The sequence below is a fragment of the Panthera uncia genome, chromosome B1 (assembly GCF_023721935.1).
Source record: "Panthera uncia isolate 11264 chromosome B1, Puncia_PCG_1.0, whole genome shotgun sequence".
NCBI lineage: Eukaryota > Metazoa > Chordata > Mammalia > Carnivora > Felidae > Panthera > Panthera uncia.
In genome coordinates, this window is record NC_064811.1 from 117,502,514 (window position 1) to 117,519,720 (window position 17,207).

Here is a 17,207-nt window from a genome sequence, read left to right on the forward strand (position 1 = left end):
CACACATTTCCAAATGCCTTCAAGTAAGTGATACGTGATATTGCCCCTAGTTTGTTCCAGTTAGTTGGTATCAGTGATTGTTAGACAGGAGTATGCATCAGAAACATCTGGGGGGGGGGGGGTTTAAAAAAGTATAGGTGCCTAGGCCTCATATCTGGAGAGTCTGTCTTTGAAGTTTGGTAGGCTCAGGCATGTATATTTAACCTGCACACATAAGTGTCATGTACCTTCCAGTTTAAGAACCCAGTGTTACCAACTGGGTATTATCAATGGTATTACCTTTACAGATAGATTACAATTTATTTCTACTTTTTGATTCTCAAAAGCTCAAGATTTAGAGTCAAACATTAAATTCTCCTTACTGGTTATGTGATTTTGGACAAATCACCAAACCTTTCTAAAGTTGAGTTTCCTTATATATTAAAGAAGACGCTAATCTCTTTTTCAAGGAGTTAATTAAAATGAGAATCCGTATAAAGTGTTATTATAGTACCTGTTACTTAGAAAGCCTTTATTAAATAGTAGATACCATTATAGGAAAGGCTGAAATTCCCCAGATGGTCACTTCCTTGAATTTGGTTCTTGTTTTGATATGAAATGCTCGTCTCTGTATTCTATAAATTTAAAGTTGATCAGTTGTCAGTTTTAATGTATATATAAATACATACATATGTAATTCTTACAGTGTTCCTATAGAAACTCTCAGAGGTTAAAGAACATCTCAAAGTATATAGCATTTTTGAGCCATTCTTAGGTTTCTGCAAAATGTGTAATATAAAATTGACTTACTTTATTTGGGGCTTGAGAGCTTTGTGTATTTTGTAGCATTTGAACCCCAAAGATAGGCAGTTCTGAGTGATAAGACTATTATTTCATCAGGAAGTTTTAGTGATTCAGTAAAAGACAAAGGAAAAATACAAAATAGACTAATTGACAGGATTTTAAGATAAATCTGTCAATCATGTCTTTGATACCTGATAATTAAGGTCATTCTCATTGCAGGCTTACGGGTGTCTTTGGCTTACTGTAATTTATCTTCTTCACTTTTTTTTTTTCCTGTTGCTTTATTTTTTTTTTTGCCATTCTTTCTTTGCAAGTTGCCATTTAATGCTTGCTTTTAAGTATTTTCTTAATCATACATGAAGGTGTAGCTTGTTTCCACCCCCTTATTGGTCATACCTCATTATTTATAGGTTTTACTCTATCCTTATGAATTGGGAGATAAATAAATTTTTTTAAATGCTTACCTGCATAATTGGTGGTAAGGGTGTTTTGTTAAGAAAAAACAAAACAAATATGTTATTTTTATAAATAACTAAATTTAGTTTTATTTATTTAGTTATTTTTATAACTAAAATGGCTTGAGGACTTCTAATTTAAAATGGCTTGTTATCAGCAGGCTTTGAAGCATCCCAACCTCCTGTCCTTTAAAATACTCTGGGAGCACCTGGGTGGCTCAGTTGGTTAAGTGTTCATCTTCTACTCAGGTCATGATCTCATGGTTCGTGAATTTGAGCCCCACGTTGGTCTCTCTGCTGTCTGCGCAGAACCTCCTTAGGATCCTCTGTCCCCTTCTCTTTTTGCTCTTCCCCCAAGTGTGTGTTCTGTCTCTTTCTCAAAAATAAATAAGCACTTAAAAAATAAATAAAATACTCTGAAGACATGGAAATAGACTGAAAATGAAAACCATTCCTAGTCTAAGAAAGTCAGGCTATTTTTGGAATCTGGGAGAAATGCATTCTTTATATAAAAGTCCAAGATTGTAACTCTTGGGGAGAGAAATAACTGGGCAGTTAACTGGAGTGCATATGTATGGGGTTGAGGTAATTAGGGAAAGGATAGTGGCAGGGCCATGTTCCATCCTAGTCTGAGTTCCCAGAAGAAAAGATAAGGGTAAGATAGGCAACAGCTTGTCTTTGTGGCTTGTCAAAGACTCGGGTAGTGTGGATAGGAAAAGATTGTATATTGGAAATGCCTGGTGTACTCTGGGAAATTGGGTAGGGAGCTTTGTACTTTCAGTATGTGTTCTGGCTATGTATTTGAAAGAGATTTATAACATTTTAGTTAAATATATCCTTTTCTTTTGACTGAATGAAAAGGGAAACAGAAAACCCCGCCTGGGCATATCTTCAAGTGGAAATGATTGAGAGTTCAGATTTTTTCCCCCCACAGACTGAATGAAACAATATGGTTATTATTGGAGTAATTAGGTATACCTGTTTATACCTAATATAGTTAACCCTTGAACAATATGAGGATTAGGGGCACCAACCTCTGTGTAGTTGAGAATCTGCATAAAACTTTTGACTCCTGCCAGTAGCAAACTGTTGACCACAAGGCTTAACGATAACCTAAATAATGGTTGATTAACACATATTTTGTGTGTTGTATGTATTATGTCATATATTCTTACAATAGAGCGAGCTAGAGGAAGTAAAATGTTATTAAGGAAATCATTAGGAAGAGAAAATACATTTAAAGTACTGCACTGTATTTACTGAAAACATTTGCATATAAGCAGACCTGTGCTGTTCAAACTGTGTTGTTCAAGGGTCAGCTGTACATAGTAAGTACTCAGTTGATTTTTAACTTTTATTATTAGCACATAGGACAAATAATACATATCCAACTGAATTATTGGTATTGCTGTAGAAAAAAGCAGGATAGTGGGATAGAAGCAATAATAATACACCTATTTGAGAATCATTTCTGATAAAAAAAAAAAATACTTGCCTGTTCAGATTAAAAGGGTTCCCCATGAACCAGGCAAAATTAAATAAAAGAATTCCCAAATTAGCAACATCTGGTCAAATATTTGAAGTACAAAGATAGGCTTTCTTTGATTTGTTTTCCTTTTTATTTTTTCAAGAACTCTGAATAAAAGTTAATAGTTTACATTCAGGCTTTATTAAGGTACAGCTTAATTTCCTTTCTCTCTATACCTCTGGTACTAATTTTTTTTCTTCCATTTCTAGCACAGTCAGTATGTGCCAGGTATTCTGCTTTTCTAATGTATTTGTACTTACGTTTAGGTTTTTCCTCAGTAATTACAGAGAATAACCCAAGTTAACATAGTTTAACGAAAATAAGGATAAAATATTTTGGGATTTTTTTCCTATCTTTTACTGCCCACTTGAACATTACTCTCTCTTCATAGTCACCTTTTCCACCAGAAGTATTCTATTCTCTTATCAGACATTAGGCAAAACATAGCAATAGTCTGCACCATTAGAAGTCCTATATTAATGGAGAAAATGATTCTTTATAAAATGTAAGCATTATGTGATTAAGGGAAGAGCTTCAGCCAAGTGTTGTGGGAAAAAGGATGTCTCATTGCAAGTTTTCTAAGTATAATTAAGTTTGCCATCTCCTAGATCTAGAAAAGTGGAAGGAGATTGTAGAATAATTAGCACCGTACTAACTAAAGAATACTGAGTATGTGCAGTTTGTTCTTTTCTTCTGGCTGGGGATTCCATCTCATTTTTATATATCCTCTAGGTTATACTGAGACAGGAAAAAAATGTTAATAATCTAAGTGCATCAAGTATAAATCTGTGGAAAATAGTGTTTTAATTTCAAATTTGAATCTGGACATTATGTATTTTCACCCATAGGTGTTTCATGCAATCGACTTGGTCAGCATTCCTGTCTCCGTTGTAAGGTATACTGGTCTATTTTTTATTTTTTGATTTTGTTTTTAATCCCAGGACTTTTCCATCTTGGATTATTTATAGCTATAATTAATCTACAAGGGTCTTTAAACATTATGTAGCTTACTTCTTTTATTTTGGAGATTGTGAAATTGAATTAAGAAAGCTGAGTGACTTTCCAAAGGTCATCTAGTTGGCTTGTCTTAGGGTTGACACTAATGCACATGTCTGCTGATTCTTGGCTCCTTGTTTCTACACATTATACACATTACGTTTTATGGAGAGTATTCTGACCAAAATGTTGAGAGTATATTTTAATTAATATCAAAATTCACTTGCTTAGGAAAGTTTAAGTAAAGTGAAGATTGCCATAATGTTCCATGTCCTTAGATCTTGTGTCCAGCATTTCTGTTTGTCAAAGATCAGGTGCACTGATTCTCTTCCTGTCAGAAACATTTCCCTAGTTCTTCCTTCTATTCCTAACCCTATCTCTTCGTTCTCTCCCAGCTTTGCTCCCATTTTACCAAATGGCTTTCAAGTGTTGTCTGTGCTGTTCCCTCTGCCTTAGATCCCTTTTCCGATTTTGCTTACCCTACTGTACCTTTATCTTCCTTCAGATCTCAGCCAACACTCCATGTTTTCCAGGAAGCCTTTCCTGAATCCCATATCCAGTTTAGTGCCCCTCCTCTGCACTTCCCTTTCAATGCACGGTGTCTCGCAGTTGCCTTTCTACTTGTCTGTGTCCCCAGTTAGTTGTATATTTGAGGTTGGATAGGCTAGTCACCATTATGTCACCAGGGGCTTTGTGAATGCTCATGTGTTTATGAATGAATAAAGGTGTTTATACTGTCATACCCTGTGTATAGTTTCTGTCTTATGTTAGGGTATAGTTTAGAGGGTCCTGGCAAAGACCATTTCCCTTGAGAAATTTAAATCAGGACCAATCCCAACAAAACTCTTAATCTTTACCCTTAACAAAACTGTGTCTTTAAAGTTCCTTGAGATATTGAATGATAATTTTGTGTATTTTTTGAATTATTTATTTACGTGCTTATTTTTGCTTCTATATAGGCTTGTTTCTGTGATGATCATACAAGGAGCAAGGTGTTTAAGCAAGAAAAAGGAAAACAGCCTCCCTGCCCCAAATGTGGACATGAAACTCAGGAAACTAAGGATCTCAGCATGTCAAGTAAGGTTCTTCTTAAAATACCAATGGAGGGATTTTGTTTTCTTGCTTAGGCAAGATTTATCTCTTTTTTTCTCTATTTTTGTTTTTGCCACTTCTTCCTATTTGAAAAGATGAATGTGTTCTCTTAAGCAAATGGAATTTTATAGCCTTTGAAAATTTTTAGGTGAAGTTTCTCAATTTAACTTAAGAAATATACCATCATTCACTTTGATATTTGGCATTTGACTCAGTTAATGACACAGTGAATACTGAAATTTAAGACCAAAAAGAGTGATTTTTCCATTTCTGCTGAAGCTTTCCTTGTTAAATAATTGAGTAGCTATAAATCTTTAATATTTGAGTGCTGGTAGTCTTCGGTACTTGGAAGTTGGAATTCATTCTGAAGTTTTTTTGTAGGTGTGTGGTATTTGAGCAGCTATACTTACAATGTAATATATCATTCTTATAGGAAATTGTTTTCTGGTTTTTATATAACTTTTCTGTGAAAGAATAAGACTACTGCAAACATGCTTATAGTAATGCAGCTCACAGTTTTATTAAAGAGAATTTGACTCTTTACCAAATACAGCAGAATGGAACCATAATTCTAAATGACTCTGGCAATACTTTTGTTTAATCAAAGGTGTAGTTGTACAGTGAGGTAGGATTGATGATTTGCTGGTTTTTTGCACTAAACTATATTGCTACTTAGGCAGAAGAAATGAAGGGCTTTGTCTTGAAGGTCACCAGAATTCTAAAATAGCTCTTTTAAGAAAAATGTAATGACATGAAATCAACTGTTCTGTGATTTGAAAATAGAATTTTAACCCATCAAATGAAGGGCATTTTAGTTTTTAACATGCCTTATTTGAATTATATTTGGAGAGTGCTCTTAGTCTTACTTTGTTTTCCAACTTTTTCTAGATTTAATGAAATGACACTGTTCTCTTTATTATTTGTTATATATGGTATGTGCATCAACTCTGAGTAGGATAGAATTGATTGTTGTTACTAAGGTCTCCATTCTTTCCAGTTAAGGGAGGAAATTAGGAAAATGGGAGTAAGAAGCAGCCAATCAAATGCATGTAATTTTGTATATTGTAAAGGAAAGTGTTCCGATTCTTTACATCTTCACTCTCCTTTACAATATACAAAAGATGTAAAGAATCGGAACAAAGTGCCACGTACGTATCTGTCTTTTGTAGCACGCTCCCTGAAATTTGGCAGGCAGACTGGAGGTGAAGAAGGAGATGGAGCTTCTGGGTATGATGCCTATTGGAAGAACCTTTCTTCTGATAAGTATGGTGATAGCAGCTACCATGATGAAGAGGAAGATGATGATGAAGCAGAGGATGACGAAGAGGAAGAAGACGAAGTAGGAAAGGATTCAGATGCGGAGCCGTCAGATTTGTTTACCAATTTGAATTTAGGGAGGACCTATGCCAGTGGCTATGCTCACTACGAGGAACAAGAGAACTAGGAGAGCTGCTTGCCCGTGGGTGACTGTGTCTGAGAGGAGCCAGGATATGTGTGCTTGATGAATTGAGTGTGGGTGTTCAGAAGTGCTGTGCAAAAGACTGGTCACACTTACAGGAGCAAGGAGTAGGGCATAGCATTTTTATAGGAACTGATAATCAGTCTCATAGCATAAGAAAAATGAGTTCCAGATGTTAAGATGTGTATTGATCCAAGCAATTGAAGCATCATGGATGGGATTTTTGCTGATTTTAGTAATCAGTAGGTTATGCCAATTAGATACATATACAGGATAAAAGAACAGGATGGTAATATATTCGTTGGAAATTAAATTGTTGTTTTTATTAAAAAACACTGCTTATATTCGTTTTGTCTGATTTTGTAAAATGTGATGGGTTAAATGAATTACTGTGTTTTTCCCTGTAGGTCTGCAGGATGAAAGTCAGATGTTAAGTTCTAAATTTTCATTAAATATTCATGTTATCTTAAGTAGTCGTGATATGTATGTTTTAGCAGTTGACTCATTTCATTTTTTCTAAACAGTGTATGCCCTGAACAGTACCTGTTATTAATGCCTAAATGTATAGACCAAGGTGAGTACATAGCCACTTTTCAGAGACACAGGGACAGAAATAGTATTACTACACAGACGTTTTATGTATTTCTCTTTGAATAAATATAGTATTTCACTTACATACTTTTGATATTTCTCATTCTCCATTTTTTAATCATTTTGGAAAGCATTCCAATGTTTATGTAGAAACTGCTTCATTTTTTTGTGTACTCTGAAATAGGTAGCGGAGATTAATGGTGTGGTAGATGCAGAGTTACGCAGCCAGACCCCCAGTATCTGTGGTGAGTGGAGAACAGGCATTTGGCTGGCGCAAGTTCAAGTTGTACACCTTGCACTGGCAGTGAACTGGGCTGGTGTGGGAGGGAGGAATGCGTTAGTGCACTGGCTGGCGTTTGAGAAGTATGGAGAAAATTGTAACTGTGAGGACAAAAGGGTTGTATGGCTATTGCTAGGCCATTCTTATTCTATAGAAACGTAATGAACAGCTGAGGGCAGTAACAGGCAGTGGGAAGCCAGGTGTGAAAGCCAGAGGCCCCTGGAACTAGTTTTTCATCTCAGCCTGATGGCTGAGAAAACTGAGGACCAAGCCCAGGATTTAATAGTCTGTCTGGATAAAATTCAAAGACAGTCGCCAATCAAGGCAGGTCCGTTATGCCAAGGTCAAGGCACTTTTTGGGAAAAGCCAGGACCCCAACAAGTGAGGTGGAGGCACCTGAATGGATGGTGCTAAAGATGTTTCCTCCGCTGCCTACTGAACTTTCTGAGCCTACAGTCATGCCCCACCCTTCTCTGGTAAGGGCAGACATTCCCACTCCACCCCCAAGCTGGCTGGCAAAGCTGAGCTCTCCCTCGATAACAGGTGCCCCCTTCAGGACTTGTCCTATCTCCAGGTTACTAGGCCTTGAATTAGGGCTAAGCAACACTCAGCTGGAGAGGTACTGGGCTTGCAGAGAAAAATAAACCCTACCCCAAAGGAACTGTAAGAATTGGCCAGCTGGAAGAGTACGTGAGGCAGGCATCAGGATGAAGGTCAAGTCAGAACGTAAATTAGGGGAGAGTTAAATAGCACCCACATTAGGTCCTTGGGTTGCAGGATAAGAGCTGTCTTAATAGGACTTAACATCCTGGTTGGGATCCTAGAAGATGGTGTGAACTCACTACCAGGATGGCTTCTAGAAGCGTGTAATGGTGTGCTGAAGACACACTGATGGCAGCAGCTCAGAGGCAACACTCTGCAAGGATTTGATATCCTTTAAGTCGCTGATACTCATTAAATCAAAGATTTCTTTTATTTTTTTAATACATTTATTTATTTTTGAGAGAGAGACAGAACATGAGCGGGAAAGGGGTAGAGAGAGGGGGAGTCACAGAATCCGAAGCAGGCTCCAGGCTCTGAGCTGTCAACACAAAACCTGACATGGGGCTCGAACCCACGAACCATGAAATCATGACCTGAGCGGAAGTTGGACGCTTAACTGACTGAGCCTTCCAGGCACCCCTAAATCAAAGGTATTCATTGTGTTCCCCATAGATAATCCATTTGTGGTGGGTTGGGTAGCGTACCATTTCTGGCTTTTTATGTCCAGAGACCAATAGGAGAGAAGAGATCAGTCTGGGCAGAGATAAGTGACTCTCTTCATCAGGAGGCGGGTAGGGCTGTTTTTACACGATGGTGACAGGAATATGAGTGGAATCCAGATAATTCACTTGCGTTTTCTAGGTGCTCCTTTGCCCGCCTGTGACCATAAAGGGACATGGTAAACCACCCCAGCCTATGAAGGGCATGGTGACCATCTCTGGGGGATGGGGGTCTGTGCTGGGCCACCAGCTAAGCCACTAAAACCAGCAGAGGTAGAGGTATTTAGGCAGCCCTAGGGTCTGCTTCAGCTGCACAGCTGCCTTGGCTGCATCAAGCTCTCTCCAGGGCAAAGCATGCATCTGATGACCGAGTCACTGGTTGGCTATTTTGGCTCAGTGTGGCCCAACTATGACAAATAGCTATTAAGCTGATACCTCTGTATAGAATCTAGTAGCTGACACTTAATGCGGGGCAAATATATTTTTTTCCTTTTCATTTTGGTCATGGTTTGGCAAACTCTTGGCTGGGATATTGTAATGATGTGTGTGAGGGCGACCTTTATGAGTCACCGACAAGCTTCTGCTCATGTAGAATGTTTTACTCCATTTCGGAACGTGAATAGACCATATAGCATGCATACGTGTACTTTTCAGGATGGTCCTGATTACTTATTTTCCTAATGGGAGCAATTCAAAGGATGAAACTTAATATATTAAATCCTTAATCATATTTTGTGGAACCAGACATAGTACAATGATAAATTAGACATACTGAAGCATTTTTAATAAGGAATCAGACTTAAAATCATGTATATAAGGGCCAGAGTGTTTCTGATAGAGAATCTTTGTGGGAAGGCAAAACAATATGCTAACTGCAGTATGCTAATATTCCTGTACTACATTGAGAAACCTAGCTACAAGTCTATCCAGACTCAATTCTTTGACCTCTGCTCAAGGCATCTGTGGGGCTCCATCTGGGTCCCCTTCACTGTGCTGTGACTTGTGTAAAATCTCTTAAGGAACTAAGGGGCAACTGTTTCTCTCTTAGAGATCACCATCCCCTTCATTACTTGATGTCCCGTGTCTTGAAAACTTATTTCATGTATTTCGTCCTCCCTGTCCCCTTGTTTTTCAGGTGAGAGAGTAAATCTGGTTTCTGCTACTCCATCCAGGCTGAAGTGCAGTTAAGTACTTCTGTAGGGCTGACCCTCCTTTGACCTATTATTTTCCATCCATGCTCATAAGGATTCTCTTAGTATTTTTAATCTACCAAAGGAAAAAGGGATGACAAAAATCTAGTTACAGTTGTATCCCTAACTCTGTTAACTTAGTTATATTAGTAATCTTGCCTTAAAATATATATATATATATATATTGTCAGTGGTCTTCCATCTGTAAAATAAGAATAATTCTTACTACCAAATTTACATTTAGTTGATATAAGTAATTTTTAAAAATTATATTTACTGCAGGTATAATGTAAGTACATGTTTTTACTTGTCAGGAGAAATTGTGGCCACCAGTGATCCTTGATTTTTTTTTTTTTTTTTTTCCCTCAGACAACAGAGATTTTGCCTTCACAAATAGTTTATGGTCCTCCAGCATCTTTCCCTTATACCCAAGGGAAAATATTTTGGCTTCATCTGGTAAAAACAGATTATGTGGTTAAATTACAGATACATAGATACCCATTTATAATTTGAGTTGATTCTTGAACACAGGCTTCACACATGTGACCAATGATACTACTCCCAAGGACCCTGCTTCATATTACTCTTAAAGCTGGAGTTCCCGATCTCTGATTCTGTATTTAAAAAAAAAGAAAGAAAAAAAAAAGGTTGTTAACCTAAATTAAGTTTTGACCGACAACTGAAACCAGAAACATCCCTAATTAGATTCTGGAGAGGAAGCAGGAAACCACCTAGAGCCAAAGAGAACAAAAATTATCCCTTAAGGACTTTATCTTGGGCTTTCACACACATGTGACCATGTGGAACCACATATAAATTTATGAGGCAGATAAATATGTAATATTTAGTAATTAGATCAATTTACATGTGCAGTCTTTAGTGTTAATAATTATATATTTTTTTAGGAAACATTATTAAGTCATTGTCAGAGCTCTCTCGATTTCTTGGAAACCATGCTTCCAGTTAAAATTTCAAAGGGCCTTTTTCTACAACATAGCTCCGTCATTGCCGAGTGTCTTCATACCAAAACAATTGATGGGATTTTCTTTTATCCAAGGCTTTAAATGTGAGTTTATTTCCTACCCATCCCTCCTTACACACACACAAACACTACCCAGTAAATAAATAACCTAAGATTTCCAAGTATCTCAGTGGGCATTTACACTTGCAGATCTAGTCCAAGACTTCAATACCCTGAACTTACTTGCCAAGAGCTATGTATGTTGTTAAGAATCTATCAATTACTAAGATCCCCTAAGTAATTTCTTACTAATGAGATTGATTTCCTTAAATAAAGCATATATAGTAAATATCCATCATAAAACTATTATGAAATAATCTGAAATGCCATTAGATTTTGTGGAACCATTCAATTAAGAAAATATAAAAAGCATAAGTTAAGATAGCTGTATTTTATTTTTTGTTTAAAAAAATTTTTTTAATGTTTATTCAAATATTAAAGTGGGGGAGGGGCATAGAGAGAGGGGGACAGAGGATCTAATGTAGGCTCTGTGCTGACAGCAGAGAGCCCAATGGGCTTGTACTCACGAACCATGAGGTCATGACCTGAGCCAAAGTCAAGACGCCTAATCTACTGAGCCGCCCAGGTGCCCCAAGCTAACTGTCACTTAAAATTACACTCAAAAAAAGAGAAATACACCAGGAGTTGTTTTGTAAACTTCATTCTCTTCAAATATTTATGCGGTTTACAGTGATGTGTCACATATCGGTTCCTTGCAGCCTTTTTCATTTTGATCTTCTTTTGTATCAGATAACTGGGTTTTCAAGCATGTGAATCGTGGTTGTGTAATCCATAGTGGGAAAAATACCTGTCATTGAGATCAAGTTCACATAAATGAAGTATTAGTGGACCAAATTGTCTTGATATGAACATAAACAACATTCTCCTTTATGTGGCGATGATGCTCTGCTCCAGTGGCACGTAGGCAAACTTCTTTCCTGATGCTGGACTGCCCCAAAGGTAGCAATCAGGATTAAAGTCCAGATGTTCTACCCATAAGTGTTTAAGTCTTTGATTGGCAGTGGGAGGAGCACACACCTGATGTCCTGGAGGAGTGATACACCCTGCTGTAGCTGGAGGGTTTGGGCCATTCTCATCATGTTCATTATAGGAGGTCAAAGTCTTGATGGTTCTGTTACACAGTTATCAAGGAAATTTAGATCCTTCAGCTGGTCACAAATTAAAGGAGTCAGATCTTCGCAGACTGTTTTCTGTTCCAAGTTACACGGTTTCGTGTGGCCAAAAAGAAGCCCGTCCAGGCGTAGTGATTGAGGATGTATGCTGCCCTGCCAAGAGCAGTCCAAGAAACATGGCTGCCGTTTCCTCATCTGTCAGAGGATGTCCATCCTTGTAAGTAGAATCTACTAAAGTTTGGAGAATTCTTTTGACTATCTGTGTTCTTGGATTGCTTTATAGAAAATCTTCTTGACCGCTTGATGAACTCTGTCCCTGTGTCTGAAACTAGGCAAAGGGAGCCAACCTGGCCGCAGCCAAGCTACGTGGCTAAAACTTCCATCCAAATCTGCATACAGTTGTGCCACTGTGTCATTGAGTTGACTTCTGATTTTCTTTCCATGTAAGCAATGGCTGGCTATTGAAATTATGAGCTCAGAAAGCGCTTCAAACAAGTTTTTCTCTCCACTTTCTCCTCAGCTTTGAAAGTATTCTAGGGCATTTCGGTGGCTCAGTTGATTGAGTGTCCGACTCTTGATTTTGGCTCAGGGCATGATCTCACAGTTCATGGGTTCAAGTCTCGCATCTGGCTCTGTGCTGACATCCTGGAACCTGCTTGGGATTCTCTCCCGCATGCTCTTTCAGTTATAGAAATGTGCTTTCTAAAGCCAGCTATGTTAAGGCGAGTTTTTAACATTTTCTTCTCCAAAAAAGAGTTAGGATTAGGCACATCACATGCAACTCCCCTCCCCAACACAGGTTTGTCAGACATCTGTAGATACTCTTTGCATTCAGGGTTTCATTTTTACTATGAAAAACCAGTACAGCAGCGCCATTCCCCAGAAGGTAAGTAAATGTCTTGCCCACTGTGTTAAAACTAAATACAGGTCCATACTTCTCATGCATTTTCTAGGAATTCAGTTGGAATTCTCCCAAATGCTATGGCATGTCCAAGGAATGGAATTGTAGAGAAAACATATGGTGGACTTTTCACCCTGGCAGGCGGGGAGCCAGGTGGCCTACTGCAAGGCAGGACAGGTAGACTAGGCCAAGGGTGAAGTGCAGGCAATTAGCGTGGATAGGAAGTTGTCACCAGTCAGTCACCCTCTCCGTAGCCTGCCGGAGCACCGACTCACCCGCCTGCAGTAAACCCAGCAACATTATCACGGCCCTGCGGCAGTCACTACAGTTTGCTGGAGAAGCTGGAGGCCAAGGTCGCTGCCACTCCTCCAAATCCACAGAGCTAGAGAAAACAGCAGTTGGGTGTCTGGAGGCGGCCTTGACCTCCAGTTCTGATTTTTTTATTTAAAAAAAAAAACAAACTTTTTTTTTAAGTTTATTTATTTTTGAGAGAGACAGAGACAGCATGAGTGGGAAAGGGGCAGAGAGAGAGGGAGACAATCCCAAGCAGTTTCCGCCTTGTCAGTGCAGAACCCGATGTGGGGCTGGAGCCCACAAAACCATGAGATCATGACCTGAGCCGAAACCACGAGTGGGATGCTTAACCGACTGAGCTACCCAGGTACCCCCCCGCCAAAAAAAAATTTTTTTTAAGTTACATTTCCATATTTAGAGGAGAAAATCCTAAGGCTAATTTGGTGAGAATGCTGTAGTTTTGATGGATCTTTTGTGGAGCATTTTTTTATTTCTATACCCTGAAAACCTTAAGCTCTGTGGCTCTGTGGTGTGTGAGAGGAAGGGATAAATTGAGGAACAGGACTTAGTAGATCCTCAGTAGGTTTACAATGTTAGAAGGAGCCCTAAGTCCCTCTAGTTTATTCACCCTGTTCAGGAGACTTCTGTAGATAATGGCCAAGTTTATTTAAACTATTTAAATACTATGCTTTCTCCTCCTCCTCCTCCTCCTTTTTTAGAACTGCATATAGCTCTGCCTGTATCTTTTTGTTTTTTCTTTAGAAAAAGAGCATTATTGCCTCTCATGATAAATAGTCACCACCCCGGATAGCACAGGTCTCCGGTAAACAATTGCCCATGGCTTGGGTCTGTGTCTCCTAAATGTGACTTCTCTGTCAAATGAAAGCAACAGCCAACCCTTGTGAGTTCTTGAGGGTTTCATGATCATGCTTCCCCTGCCACTTTATCTTGTTATTATCATTTGTTTTTACTATTTATTTTTTTGTGCCTGTATCTTAACAGGAAATGAATACTACATAGAATAAAGTTTGTTAACTTATATGTGCCTGACTCATGGATAGAGCTTAGATTTTTGGCAGCATTAAAAGTCTTAGTGTGGTAGGCAGAATAACGGCTTCCCAAAGATGTCAACGTCTTTATCCCGGGAGACTGCATATGTTATGCTACATTGCAAGGAGGCATTAAAGTAGCAGATGGAATTAAGTTTGCTAACCAGCTGACTTTAAAATAGGGAGAGAGGGGCGCCTGGGTGGCGCAGTCGGTTAAGCGTCCGACTTCAGCCAGGTCACGATCTCGCGGTCCGTGAGTTCGAGCCCCGCGTCAGGCTCTGGGCTGATGGCTCGGAGCCTGGAGCCTGTTTCCGATTCTGTGTCTCTCTCTCTCTCTGCCCCTCACCCGTTCATGCTCTGTCTCTCTCTGTCCCAAAAATAAATAAAAAAACAAAACAAACAAACAAAAAAAACGTTGAAAAAAAAAATAAAATAAAATAGGGAGAGAATTTGGGATTCTCTGGATGGACCTAATGCAATCAGAAAGGTTCTTAACGTTGGAAGAGGGAAGCAGAAGAAAAGGTCATAGTGCTGTGATGTGAAAAGGACTCAAGTCTTCTTGCTGACTCTGAGTAGGAGGAACGAGACCATGAGCTGAAGAATGCAGGCATCTTCTAGAAGACAGAAAAGTCAGGGAAATGGATTCTCCCCTGGAGCTTCCGGAAAGGAACATGGCCCCACACATTGATTTCATTGCAGGAAGGCCTGCATCAGATTCCTAACCTACAGAACTTCAAGATAATAAATTCTCATTGCTTTAAGCCACTAAATTTGTGGTGATTTGTTACAAGAGCAACCGGAAACTAACAGACTGAGTTATCTCCAAAACCTCGTTTTGGCCTGTTTCGTGCGATGACAGGATCAAATGTTTTCACACAGGATAGTTACTTTTTCCAAACAAAATTTAAATGCTCTGAGAGTTTACTGTGAAGTAACAATAAGCTAAACTATAAGCTAGCTTTTTTTCAGAAAGAAAAAGTAGAGGGTGGAAAACGAGAAGTCCTCTACAACATCAACACATTGTCTGAAAGTGTTTGTATTCACGAAACTTAAAACTGACTCATGAAACTCTATTCTTTTTGGAATACTGTTACCAAGCCATAATTAAAAGAAAAAATGTTAAATTGTTGATACTGGCAGTCATCAGGACTCTTGTGTTTGGTTTTTGGAGTTCTTTATTCAGTACTGGCCGGGAGCTTTGTAGACTAAGGATGAAGTCATTAATGAAATCTCAAACTCATTCTAAACATTGGAGAAGTACAATTTCATTACTTAAGAATTTCCCTGGCCTACAATGTTGAGCATCACACTTGAGTTAATGTAAGAAAATGTACAGAGAGAGAAGAAATGCTCTGTGACTGTTTTTCATACTTGAGACCTTGCACAGCCATGACTGAGAATGCAATTGTGGGCTCCCCCGGGTCCATGGGATCTACCAGCGGGAGGGCAGAGCTCTTTTTGTGCAAAACGTATGAACTAAACACAGGTGTAAAAGACAGTAAAAATAGCAACAGATTCTCTAAATAACTCATGCAACTATATAACAAAAAATAAGTTTTACATGGTTGATGCCAGAAATGACTACCATGTAGTAGAATCATAATTATAAACCTACAGGGTACACACACATGTATTGCTCTTTTAAAATTTGAGATTTACATGTTACCCGTGTAATATCTTTACATATTTATATATTGCTTATTCTACAAAGTTAGCATAACTTGATTCTAATCTTTGATATCATAAGTTTTTCTTAACCTCCAAGAGAAGAAAAATGTTGTAAAAACACACTGAAAGCAGAGTTCAGATAGTCTGTATGGTTTTGACCTTTAGGTGTGTGGTACCAACTGCTATCTACACCTAGGAGTGTATAATGTACTGTATGAGCTCATCAAATTATCCTACTTTGCTGACGGGATCTGTTTTTAAAAAGAAATGTTGTACTTAATGCCACTAGACAATTACTAAAAAATAGTGTTATTGAAGCTTTATTGTCCTGGAAACTCTTTCTGTTGGATAAAAGAAGAGTTTAAAGAAAAGATTTTTTTTCTCAGAATTTCAGTCTAGTGTGCCGCCCAGGCCTCTCAACACAGCTTTGAACTTGGAGTCTAAAAAAACGTTTGATCTTCTTTGTCTTTCAACTTGACAAAATGTCCTTCTTCTTTGAAATCCCCATTTTATGTGTGCTTGTCAGTGTGTTTTAGAAATGAAAAGCTCTTGGGGGTAAGGTACGAGTCTTTTTTGTTTAACCTTTGAACGTCCTCCTAAGCGCCTGCTCTACCAGTTGGCATTCCAAAAATATAGCTCATTAAAATTCTCATTCTTCCTATAGTGGTTTGGAAATGATAGTAGTAGGTGTTGGATTTAGCTTCTTCACTTAGAGGCTTTTAAAAATAAAAACACTCAAAGGTAACATTTCACTCCATTCAACAAATATTCTTAAGGTCCTTCTGCATGGCAGTAATTAATGTTCATTGGAAGATGAACTGACACAGCCAGTATGATCAAGTTGTATGGTTGAAACATAAGAAACTTAAAAGTAACTCATGGATTCAAAAAATCTATTCTTTTACTAGGACCAGAAAATCTAACTTGTTGCCAAATGATGTCACTTGGTCAAATGACTAAACCCTACCAGACATAGCCCTATAATAGCTACCCCTCCTTGAATGAAAGGAAAGGAAATATACAGAGAAAAACACAAAGTTATACTTTATTAATCAGGTAGGGATTTTGCTTTAATTTTATGCAGAACCCTGGTGACCTATAAGCTGAACCCCATGGAAAATTCTTTCCTAACCACTACTGTCCTGAAATGCCCAGTCAATGTCCCTCTTCCATGAAAGTAGGGTGTGTGGATGAGGAGTAAAGAAAAGCCAAAATAGGAACCAAGTGATCACGATAGAAAACAACACAGGAAAGAAATGTAATTTATTAAAATTTGTCACATGAGTCTACCTAGAATAACAAGGAGCCCAACCGTTGTTCTAAATGATCTTCTGCCACTTAAGATTAACTTTTTAGTAGGAGGTATCTGATGTTGCCTTAATTTCTGTTGAAATAAAGTAGAAGTATGCTATTCTGATTTTAGATTAAACAGCTTAGTCCATCGGCTTTCTTTCTGTCTTGGCAAAAAACCTATTCAGGCTGCAAACTCACCATTAGAAAGAATG

The 17,207-nt window shown here is 38.3% G+C and overlaps 1 protein-coding gene, 1 long non-coding RNA gene and 2 pseudogenes across 4 annotated transcripts in view; 1 reads left to right on the forward strand and 3 right to left on the reverse strand.

Moving 5' to 3' along the window:
* LOC125923721 (uncharacterized) overlaps window positions 1–4,440 on the reverse strand; it is a 24,182-nt gene extending 19,742 nt beyond the window's left edge. The window contains exon 1 of the long non-coding RNA XR_007458143.1: window positions 4,252–4,440. This is a non-coding gene — a long non-coding RNA (uncharacterized LOC125923721). The remainder of the gene's footprint in view (window positions 1–4,251) is intronic.
* The window catches only part of ZNF330 (zinc finger protein 330), a 20,813-nt gene extending 13,824 nt beyond the window's left edge, over window positions 1–6,989 (forward strand). For all 3 annotated transcript variants that reach the window (XM_049632207.1, XM_049632209.1, XM_049632206.1), the window contains exons 8-10: window positions 3,615–3,661; window positions 4,722–4,839; window positions 6,024–6,989. In XM_049632207.1, the coding sequence (XP_049488164.1) occupies window positions 3,615–3,661; window positions 4,722–4,839; window positions 6,024–6,298 (440 nt within the window). In that variant the 3' untranslated portion in view covers window positions 6,299–6,989. The remainder of the gene's footprint in view (window positions 1–3,614; window positions 3,662–4,721; window positions 4,840–6,023) is intronic.
* A 4,556-nt stretch (window positions 6,990–11,545) lies between these two features.
* Window positions 11,546–12,991, reverse strand: LOC125922433 (lanosterol 14-alpha demethylase-like; annotated as a pseudogene).
* A 22-nt stretch (window positions 12,992–13,013) lies between these two features.
* LOC125922434 (forkhead box protein K2-like) overlaps window positions 13,014–17,207 on the reverse strand; it is a 69,795-nt pseudogene continuing 65,601 nt past the window's right edge.